At 30.4% G+C, this 12,162-nt stretch overlaps 1 protein-coding gene across 1 annotated transcript in view; it reads left to right on the top strand.

Moving 5' to 3' along the window:
- Positions 1–12,162, top strand: part of Cad99C (cadherin 99C) — a 121,375-nt gene that overhangs the window by 82,637 nt on the left and 26,576 nt on the right. Inside the window, exons 3-4 of the mRNA XM_018547212.1 lie at positions 7,405–7,470; positions 9,418–9,599. Of these exons, the coding sequence (XP_018402714.1) occupies positions 7,405–7,470; positions 9,418–9,599 (248 nt within the window). The remainder of the gene's footprint in view (positions 1–7,404; positions 7,471–9,417; positions 9,600–12,162) is intronic.

Raw genomic sequence — 12,162 nt, forward strand, 5'->3', positions numbered from 1 at the left:
TTTTATATTTTTTACTGTTCAATCAATACGAACCCAGCTGTTAACTTCATTTTAGTTTACACGTTACACTCCGTTACAGATTGTTTTCTTTTACGTAAGACGATACACACATACTATACAGCCTCGCGGAAATCCAGATGGTACGAAACTTTTTCCAATACGTGCGCACACAGCAGAGTACAATTTTCTCTATAATGGATTTGACGTTGAAAAAGAGGAAAAAAATTCCCGACAGAGCACTGCCCGTAACTTTTAGTATCGATTCCCACGACACCGAACTCGATCGTATATATACACGGGTTATTTTATAGCTAGCTTCGTTAATGGCACGCTGCCAGATTCCACGATACTTCGGTTTCAACGCATATTATACGTTATACGTTCACGATTTAAGCGATTATCAAAGTTTGAATGAACAAAGCGTTAAATTTATCTCAAACACCCATAAAAATCTATATGTAACGTCGCTGACAAATTATACAAAATTATAAACAAAGCGAAAACGATCGTATATCGATCAATGGATCATTTAGAATAACTAAATGCTCTTCATAGAATAGCTAAGATGCGTTGTTCGCGCGCGAATGGGAGATATAGGTCGCAATCGACACGATGTCTTTCATTCTCCTATAGTATGCACTTTCTAATGCCGTGATCACTTTCTATGCGGGAAGAAATGATCGGGGTTTGCCGGTAGTGGCCCGCTGTCACGTAAGATTTACGCGGGGAGACTTTACGAGGGCTCGGCAGGGAATGTTGCGCGTGACTGGTCGGACGATGACGAATGTTCCTGTGTAAATTACATGATTTCGCAATGTGACGAACGACGACATGCGAGAATGTGCGATATTGAGCGAAGAGATCGTGTGAATATATTATTTATCCAAATTCAAAATTTTAGTTGATTAATTATGTTAATTAATTAGAACTGTTAGAGATGCTTTCTCATATGTAAATGGTAAAATAAAGGTATAAATACTAATTGTAAGTGTTGATAAAAAATAAAATCAATTTGCTAATTAAATATAAATGAATAGGCTATAAAAATACTTAGGTAAAATCGATTCTTTATTAAAATAAATGTTGTTAATTAGTTATTATATGTGCAAATAATTATTATTATAAAGTACGAAATGTGTGAATATTTCTTCAGTAATAAGAGATGATTTCAAGATTAATTTGTCAAAATTAGTTATAGGCTATTCATGTGATAACGGATTTATGAAATGTAATACCTTTGTATTACATGTATATATATACAACTAATTTATTGTTTTAATTTGACATTCATATACTTGCTATATGTGTAATATAATCGTCATAGATTCATTACCTAAATAAAAAAATTTTTTTTTCTTACTTTCTATATAAATAATATAATATATTATTTTATGTAATGTATACAGTATAAATATTCAATAAGTATCTTCTTTCAATACATTATCATCCATAAGAGATATAAATATCACATAAAAAAAATAAAATTAAATAAAACTTTTATATTTTTAAAATATTTGCCCTTTTATATGTATTACTTTTCCTTTCCTTAGTTCTTATTACTTTTTTAAATATTGAATCTGAAAATTTAATTAATTACGATATATATACATCGATATTAAAAATAGTACTAATAATAAAATTGTATTGTGTACTAATTCTTTCCTCATGATATGATCTATCATATTTAATTGCATTTCCTGAGCTTGTCTACGAATAGAGCTTAATAAAAATATATAGACATTACAATTAAAAGATTATACTTTTCTTACAGAATTTACTACATTACTTGTTTTATCACTTTTTATTAAACGTACTCTAGCTATAAAAATATATTTTTTCTTTTTTTCATATATTTCTGTTAATTTAAATGTGCTGTAAATTCTAAAATATAGTTTGTTGTTTTAATAATTACTATTTTATGTTGCTGTTACGTAATAATGTTAAGAGATATGTACATCAATCGAGTTATATCTTAACATTATTACGCAATAGTAACACAGACTAAATCAATCAATAATACCTTGATAATAACCAGTTTTATTTCATGACTTTCATATACCTATATGCAATCATATATGTACAATGGATCGACAGATGATTGCGCGTGTTCCGGAATTAAATATTTATATCCATTTGTTCTAGCTCATCCATTTCAAAACAACGTATGGAATGTGAAATCTAATTGCAATATATTCACAGATCCATTAACTCACTTTAAATAAAAAAAAAGAACACATTCACCGGTACTTTGTTATCTGATGAATTTAAACCTCTTAGCCCTCATTCCTTTATTATACAATCACGAAGCAATACTCGCTCGCGAAAACGCAATCGAGCGCGAAACTAATTATATCTGCGTATTCTGTCATATAAGCCATAAATACGATACAACACGATTCGCATATCATTCGTGTTCTGTACAAAGCGATCATTGAAAGTGATAAAGTAGATACTTTCAAATTATTGAATAATCTGAAACGCGACGTGAAAATGCATTCAATTTCATGTATGCTTTTAAAAATAAATTATCGTCCGATAAGCAAGTGGCAACGAAACGCAATTAATTAAAATTCGGATTCTCTTTTCACTTTGATTCTTATCTAAGTATAAGTCATGTAAGACACATACAAACGATCATTTACGAGTTGCGTGAATTTCGAAAGTCAATCAGTTACAAAAGCGAATAATTTAATGAATAATAAAGAATCTAGTATCATTGTGATACCTATCTGTAGTATTTATCTAATGCTTATCGCATCACATTTCAAGACATAATAGAATATTTACGACTATACACACAGCGACTAGCTGAAGTACTTTTCGATGGGGTTGTGTCGGTACAGGAATGATAGCGCGGTGACCTTTCGGTTAACTGTCGGCGCGGCGTAACACTTGAATGTGTGACGAAAACAATGCCGCGCGCTGCATACCAACCGTCTCATTACCAGTAAAACTTTATTCATTGTATCTCTTAATATGATACTATAAAATACTGAATATTTTATCTCATATTTCGATGAACAGATTATTATTACATATTAAATATACGCTTTGCACACTTCGTTTTATATTAGCTATACTGCGCTTTATAAATAGCGTCACATAGAATAATTATATCATTTAATTGAGAGTATTAGAATACAAGTATTATAACTTTGTTATATGTTTCAATTCCAAAAATACGTAGCTTTATTAACAAAATATGTAGTATAAATGTAATATGTATAATGGTATTTTAGACTAGTAACTTTTTTATGTCTCACAATCAGAAAACGAAGCAATATTTTAGATTCGAAAAATACGTAGTTAATAAAATGTGTAATAAAATATAAATGTCTAATAACAAATTTTACTAATAATAAATTTTATACAAATGCGTTTAATCCTTTTTTAAAAATTAGAACGGTTAATTAATTACTCAATTTCAGAAACATTATTAAACCGATTGTGTAATTAAAATAATAAAACTTATCCATGCACATTAATTAAAATATATTTGTTACCATTATATCATTTGCTAATAAAATTTTAATATTAAAAATTAATACAACTGCAAAATTACATTGATAAAATAGGCGTCAAAATTGAAATTTTATTTGTTAATGCATAATAAATATCTAAATTTATTATACCATTAATATATCAAATTTTACTTTTAATTGTAAATAAATTAATAACGAATAATTATTTCCAACAGTAACAAATAATTCCATAAATTATGATTATGACATGCTTACCTAGCAGATCATTCCTCGTCATCCTATATTTCCCTGATTTTCTCATTTTCTCGTGTTTGCTGGTTTTTCATGGAATTCATATCTGAAAAAGATATTAAACATGCATTAATTACTCGAATACAATTGTGTAGCAGGATATCCTTTTATAAGTTCATTATACAACCAATAATTCAAATTCCTTTTAATTATAAATTTAGTAATAAATAATTATTTCCACTAGTAATAAATAATTAAGAGTAAATTATAAAATGTTTACCTAGTAGTTTCACTGTCATCCTATATTTTCCTGGTCTTCGCTCGTTCTTTCTCTGTTGAGTTATTCTCTGTTGCTAGTTCGTTGTGACACTCATAACTGAAAAAGACATTGAGTGCATTAATTATTATAATAGAATAATACAATCGATCATATAGCACGATATTCTTTTATATCTTTTATGTTAATTACATGCGACGCGTACTTGATAAGTAAAAAAAGGACGGAATTACAATACATTCCATATTTGTGACGTTTCGTAAATGAAACATGAACGCAACGGAATGCAAAAATAACAAAGATAATTTGTAAATTATAAAGTTAGCTTTATAGTTTATACATCACTTAGCAAGTGACGCGGTAGGGCTTCACTTAACTTCACTCATTATTTTCCGCATTTCAGACCGCATTCAGAATAATTTATCCGCTCCCTTTTTGTGACGGTTATTATTTTGTATTACAACGCAAGTTACTATGAAACTTGGAGTTACATACACAAATACGCGATACTTGTAACATCTGGAAAGGAAACACAATTGTGTCGATCGTTGGCCGTTAGCGCCATTTTTCGGTGAAACAAATCTCGCAAAATGTGCACCTAACTGATCGTCAGTGTACGAACGTCTGTGTCACATGCTAATTAGCTATCGAAAGAAAGTATAAAGACAGTAATGTAAGAAGGTGTAATGTGAGATTGACTTCGAGTTTCGCTAAGGTTACGCTTACCAAAGAGAGTCACGACGTTATTTGTTTCACAGCCGATCCACCATTTGTGGTGTAACTGATACGTTATTAGATGGCGTCATTGGCGTCTGGCTCAATCGCGCGGGCACTTTGCGCGCCAAAGTCGACGTCGCGCGCGACAAGCTTGCTCCTAATTTCACATTCATACATTTCCGTATTTCGGAGTTTGGGTCAACGAATAATTCACTCTCTCTTCCCGCGGTTATTATTTCACATTACAACACAAGTTAAACGTAAAACTTGAAATTACAGATAGCGATATTTTCATATATAAAAGTGCGTTTGTGCATTTTTTTTACATTTAGGACAATGCAAATAGTGTAAATACATTGTCGCTTTCTATGATAATTATGGTTATGAATAATATTTTTTTCTATAATGAGATAAATTCACATTGAATACTTTCTTACTTTATTTTAAATTAATATCTCGATAAATTATTTTATTATTTAAAGCTTTATTGTGTGGACCCGTCAAACTAATTTCATATTTCACTGAATGTATTGAAAGCTTAATAATGATGTTATTATTAAATTATAATTATGCATTTTGACGCCAACATGAAAGGGGTTCATTTTATATCTTTGATTTATTAAAAGTACATAATTTTATTTTTTTTAATTTAAAAAATATGGAAAGCGTTATATTAAAAACGTTATAAGAGGTCACCTCCATAATCTTTTTTATTAATTCAAAGGTTTCTCAGGAACGTTAGATTTACTAGAACTTTTTTTTTAAGCACACAAAGAAAATATGTAACAAATAATATAAAATTTTAAGAAAATTATTTTGAAAGAATAACTATCGTCAAAAAAAGTAGAAAAGTTCTAATAGGATTATAAGATGATATAATAAAATGAAATAAACGGCATCAAGTTGCAACGCGTATACGACGTAATAAGAAATATTAATTTGTTTTTGACTCTGGTAATTCAACTCTTAAAGAAATTGTTAATGCCGTAATGTTGCTCTTTCGTTTAACTTAACTAACAAGGATAATTAAGTCAGGAAAGATCGCGAGGCGTGTTGTAAAACGTAGGACTATCATGTTATGCCGCAAATCATTTTGCATCGTATAATGAACCCACGTATGCATCGATAATGGCGTGTCAGTAATTAGACTCTCGTGTTCGTTAGCGTGCAATCCGATTAATTTATCCGGTTTGCAAGATCTCGCGACAAAAATCAATCGTCGACCGGTCCCTTTCATAACAGCTGGCGTACTCATGTCGAGGAATCTTCCTTCCTGATGAGAGCGTTTTGCGCGTCACGTTTCCGGCCATGCCGATTTCTCGCACCTGTCTGGGAGAGCGCGGGCGTGTTGGTGAGCTCTCAGAATTAATGACACGCGGAAATTGCGCATCAGTTGCGTGCTGATCTCGATAGGGTGTCATAATTGCAAGCATATGGATGGGAAGTGAGTATAGGTTTATGTGCGAGTAGGTTTATTTTCGAGTCTACGAAATTTTCAAGAAAAAAACGATATCTTCTCTTTATTGAATTAAATGCCGTTTTCTTTATATTTTTTTTCATTTTTTAACGTTTACTCTTACGTCTGCAATTTAAGACTTTTTATACAAAAGTAAATTTTACTCTTAAGTTTTTCCAAAATAAAAATCCAGTGTCCTCTTCTAAAATATGTTATTAAAAAACTGGTAATGTAATAGAGATGTTGAAAAGTAACCCTAACTTCTTCCACATTTAATAAAAACACATTGCAGACGAAGTAAATAAAAGTATGATTGCAGACGAAGGATTAAATCTGTCTCGTCAAATTAAATACTGTATTAAAATTATTTTTACGTAATTAAAATTCACTGAAATAGTAAAGATCGTCTATATTTTTAACTTGCACCTACGAGGAAAGTCCTTGGGTGTTGCTTGTACGAACGGCTATCAATTGCTTCGCGCTTTTTTATCGATTACAATTAGTTTTACCAGCACGCAAACGAAATTGGAGTATTCTGTTCTTACATGCCACGAAAAACGATATAGCATTCCTATCGTAGAAATATGTACAGCTGTAACGATTCGCTTTATTGCTCGATTAATTGCCTTTACTAGTTGAATGAACTTTAAAGACTTCAAAGTCCGTGAAAAAGCGTTCATATATTTGCTATACAGATCATCACACGAGTAATTATAAGTAATAGATGTCATTAATATCTTTCTATAGCTATTAGATCATCGTGTTTCAGCCTCCACACCACATACACATTTTAATTTATAGATGTTATATTTTATATTGTATTATAAGTACAAAATAAATCTCTTTTCGAATTACCATGATGTAAAATATTAATGCATACATATTGTAATAAAAAACATAATAAATAGTAATCATTAAATCTTTTAGAGACTGTATAAGACGGCAATATTTTATACGAGGATGATAATTTGCATAAAATTTCATGATATTAAAAATATTTTGTTATATTATCGGCTCTTTGCCCCTTTTTATTTGTTTTATATTTATAGAGCCTTATATTAACTATTATTAAAAATATTGTTTTTCTTTTATTAAGATTATTTAAATTAAAATATTGATTAATTAAATTTTTCTTTAACAAATATGAAATGAATAAAGTTTAATGTGTTTAATTTACACTTCAATTTAAAGATAAAAAAAGTTAAATTTAACGTTAATTTTTCTAATTTTTTACGTTTCAGGTTTGTGCGAAGTGGAAGGAGGACAATCGAATATCATTCTTGATATTGAAGAAAGTAGAGGAAATGGTAAGTGCGATATGTTAACATTTACCATTATTTTAATTTATCGTTTATTAAATATTTTTATTAATTAAATTTATACTACATTTCTCTCCCTGAAAGGAAAAAAACATTTAACGTTTTTCTTCAAAAATTTTGAATTTTAGAGAAACTTGCAAATTTAATGTCTGATTGAATTGAGGTGCAGAAGTCATTATATCACAAATATACTTCTCTGATTTCTTTACTTCTTATACCTCTTTCTATATTATTGTTTCATTATTTGTTTTATAATTATATAATTATTAGGTAATTTTATATCATTTGTTTCATGAATATAAAATAAAAAAGATAATAAAATATATACATTTATATATCCGCGCGCGCGGAAGCAGCACCTATTTTGTTTCTATTGTGTCGTTATATTTTTCCACATCGCGAACTGTATTTGGTTTGCCATGAGTTTATTCAATTTCAGATTTGATTGTATACTTTGCATTGGTTGTGTTGTAAATACGTTTCCAATAAATTTACGTGTTATGTTTACAAATAGATCATTCCTCGAGAATATTTGATTTCAAGATTGTGACTGTCACAATTCCGTCTCATTACGCGCGGAAATTACGTTTAGCGGATGATCGAGTTGACCGATAACTGTAGAAATCAAGCCGAATCAATTTCTAATATTCTCGAGACTCATCTTGTACGTTCCGAAGATCTAAAAGACCTACTTCGTTTTTTTCGATCTCTACCGTATACATAATGCACGATGATTTTATCGATGAAATACTCTATTTCGACGAGAAGTAATTTCGTTATTGTGTTCTGAACAAATGAATAATAAATTTACCCTACCCGCGCATAATGCATTAAATCTGAAATGGATTATCATTTCATAACAAAAGACTGGAAGGAATAAAGATGGATTGTATTCTTTATCCGTCACTCAGATTTATTACGCCCTTATCAGTTAATTTAAACTGTTTCTTAATCTTTAGAGAATGGAAAAGCTATTATAGTGAAACAGTGTCATAATTTAAAATAAGAAATACACCATGAAATAATAAATTATAATAAATCTTACTTAAGAAAAAGAAATTTTCAAAATAAATTTAATTTTTCTCTAAAGGTTAAAAGCAAATGCAGTTCCTTAAGAAGTTGATGCAATTGCTTAAAAGTGAATACAATTTCGATTGCTCCTCACGTTTTTTTATACATTTTAAGTGAAAATAAGATGCGAAAACCTTATGGATTAAAATTAAGATCTGAGAAAAGCGAATTTAATTCAGTAAGAAAATCTCCAAGATTCGAAATTGTATAAAAAGCGATGTGTTAAATTTGTTTTAAAAAACGATATTTGACAGTACAGTAATAGAAATTTTAATTAGTTTCTCGGTTAAAGGAAAGTAATTACATTAATAAAGAATGATGACTTAAATTAGAGAAAAGAAATATTTGAGACGTAGAATAGTCAATACGTTGCAATTAAATTGTATTGGCTTTCATTAATGAGATGTTGCCTGAGATCGACATCAGCTCGCCAAGATAGTATTCATTATACAGAATGAAGATGGGTTGATCTTTGCTTGAGAGAAGAAATCATATTATACAAGTAATAAAACAATTTCCTCGAAATGACTATTCATATCATCATTAGATTATGTTTCATGATACTGACAATTACAAAAAGTAACGTTTTTGTATTGTTTGATAAAATACATTAATTACAAATCTTAATCTCGCTTTCTTTGATAACCATAATTTATTAGTCATTTTTCGAAATTATAATTTTTTTATTATCGTAAAGTGGGTTATTCTTCGTTTGATATCTCAAACAAACGACCGAGAATATATACTGCCCTGCTGGAGTTTCGTATATTTCCAGTTTATTGAAAATTTCATTTACGCTGTCCCAGATATGAGATAAATCGATGTCCATGACGGTAATCGTCTTCATTGGCTATCCCTTTTCAGCAATCGATCAGAAGACCGTGCCGGAAGAACTTCCGGTGTCCGGCGATCCTTATAACGAGACTATGCTGGAGCTCATCTTTCCTGGAAGAACGATCCCTCTTTTTAAATTGAACGGCAAAAACCTTCAGCTTCTCGAGCCATTGGACAGAGACGACGAAAATCTCTCACATGTTGTTTTTCAGGTAAGAAATTTTATCTCGCAAGATTACAAGAGATCCTGCCTGATTCATTTATTATCTAAAGGAAGATTCTTCGTAATAGACTAATGTTATGGTTTCATAATGGCTCAAAAGTGGAACAGACGTACTTACGTTAAAAAAAATTGTTGCGTGCATTATTATAACGGTAGCGCTACATTCTCTCTCTATGTATTTCTTCTTAGACTCCCTCAATGATTGAGATCACTTGTAGCCTAGATTTAATGTGCTTTCTTACACTTATATTTATGCACAGTAATTTATAGGCGCGCACAAAACGATATTTATGATATTGATGTATTTTTTGAGTACACGAGATTGCTTTTGCATTCGAGAAATTTGAAGAATGCGTTGTGCAAATGCTGAAAGTTTAGATAAAAATTTACAGCACGCGCAACTATCAGTTCGTGCACGTCTTCTTCCTTATGCGTTCACCCGAGAAAGTTTACGAGCAATGCATCGACGCAATGTGAATTATGGAATATCATTTAACTGCTTTCTAACGATAGAGTCACCTGGAGACCACTGCGAGACAAATTGCCACATCGAAAATCATTGACAACGGGAATTTCCGATAATAAATAAGGAAGATGTGCGGAGAGAAACTCGTTACGCGCAGAAACTTTAGCTTCCTGCACCTGATTTGCACTCTCTGATTATTATCCTTTACGACAACTCGTCGACAGCCTTCGTTTCTCTATTCGTTTTTGTTCGATCGGAATTTTCACCGTCCTCAATATTGTCGATTAGATATTGCAAAAGAATATAATGATGGAAATATAGGGTAAATGCAATGCTCTTATTGAGACTTTCAAACGAACGAATACAACAAAGGATAATATATGATAACGAAAATGAAAATAATGCAGAAGGTGAGGCAACTTATAGAGAAAGATGTATCATTATTATCCGTTTCAATTCTACTACAAATATTAGAAGAATAATAACTTTCACTTCGAGGTGTCAATATTTCTTACAGTCTTCACGATTGCAATACAAATTGTATTGTTCGGTTCCTTTCAAGTGAATTTTTTTCTTTTTCTACCGACCATTAAACGTCTAAACGTCTAATTCATCTCGCAAGCACCTAACGTTTTTAAAACAACGCCTTTCTACGCAAAAAACTTCTTCCGTTTCTAAGAGGATCTCTTGCCTGTCTGTAAAATGTTTTATTATTTTCTTTACCATCAACGAGCTGCAAACTTACTGCGAAAGCGGAAGCTGGCAGCTTGTCAAGAACCCTTAAAGAAAGTTACAAAATTCACAATGGTTTCCTATATCAGTTGTTAAATCGCACTATAGTTAATAGACACAGCTTTATTTTTATAAAATTTAAATGAAAAGTATGATACTTTATTTTTAAAGAATAAGTTAATTTTTACGGAACACATTTTATACATCGAATAAAGATAATGTCAATTTTTATAAATAATACATCTATATACAAAATTTTTTAATAAAGAAACAGTTAATTTTTTTTTAAATAGAATTAGATTTATTAAATTATAAATATAATTTAAAAAATTTGTTAGTTTATATATTTCTTAAATAAATTTATACAATAATGTTTTAAAATTATGCAAAATTAATTTGTTCGCTTATTATTGCGCTCGCAATTCAAGAAGAAGTTCTCTCTCGACTTGTTCAGCATCCGCGAAACTATGCAAACACATTGTGCCTTATGACACTATCATGTGAGGAATGTGAAAGGTCTAGAGTACCGCATCGAACACTTCACAAACTGATCAAACGAGTAGATCAGATCCGTGACCGAGAAATGCAGATAGAGATGTAGAGATAAGTTCGATTCAAACAGAAATGCGGAGCATTTCGATTAATTTATGGAAACCTACACGGATGGTAATTAAATCGATCGAAATAAACTAATCTGAGTGAAACCAATTAATTATTACTTCACTCGGTCGAAGGATACCGGTCGCTTCAGAGATAGCTTTTTATACTTTGCCTATAATTATAATAAATATTAACGTAATCTTTAATAAACGTTAATAAGTAAACGTTATCCAATTTGTAAGTTGTAGAAATTTTATAGTCATAAAATAATTATCTTACCTTATTAGAATATATTTTATCGTAATATACAGATTCCGGAGACTTTTCCTATAATCTTTTAATAGTAATGATTAGGAATAATTTTGTTTCGCACGCATACACGCGCGCGCGCGCACACACACACACACACACACACACACACACACAATTCTAATTTTCACAGTTCTGAATTCAAAAAGTTCTTAAAAAAGTAAAACTAATATAAATTTTAGTCTCAAGAAAACATATATTCTTTTAGCATTCTAAAATATGCCTTCTTCTTATGGGTTTGATTTATTAATATCACACACACATTTATATTGTAAATTCTTTATATGATATATCTTTATCAAAATGTTTTTTATGAAGTTTTCCTTCAGTAACAGTTAGTCTTCATTTAGGCTATGTGAAGTTGGCCCTATAATTTCGACTACCAATCATCGGGAATGGACTACCAAACGTCAGTAAGCGACCACCAAACGAATGCTTACGGTCA

The sequence above is a fragment of the Cyphomyrmex costatus genome, unplaced genomic scaffold (assembly GCF_001594065.2).
Source record: "Cyphomyrmex costatus isolate MS0001 unplaced genomic scaffold, Ccosl1.0 scaffold61, whole genome shotgun sequence".
Taxonomy (NCBI): domain Eukaryota; kingdom Metazoa; phylum Arthropoda; class Insecta; order Hymenoptera; family Formicidae; genus Cyphomyrmex; species Cyphomyrmex costatus.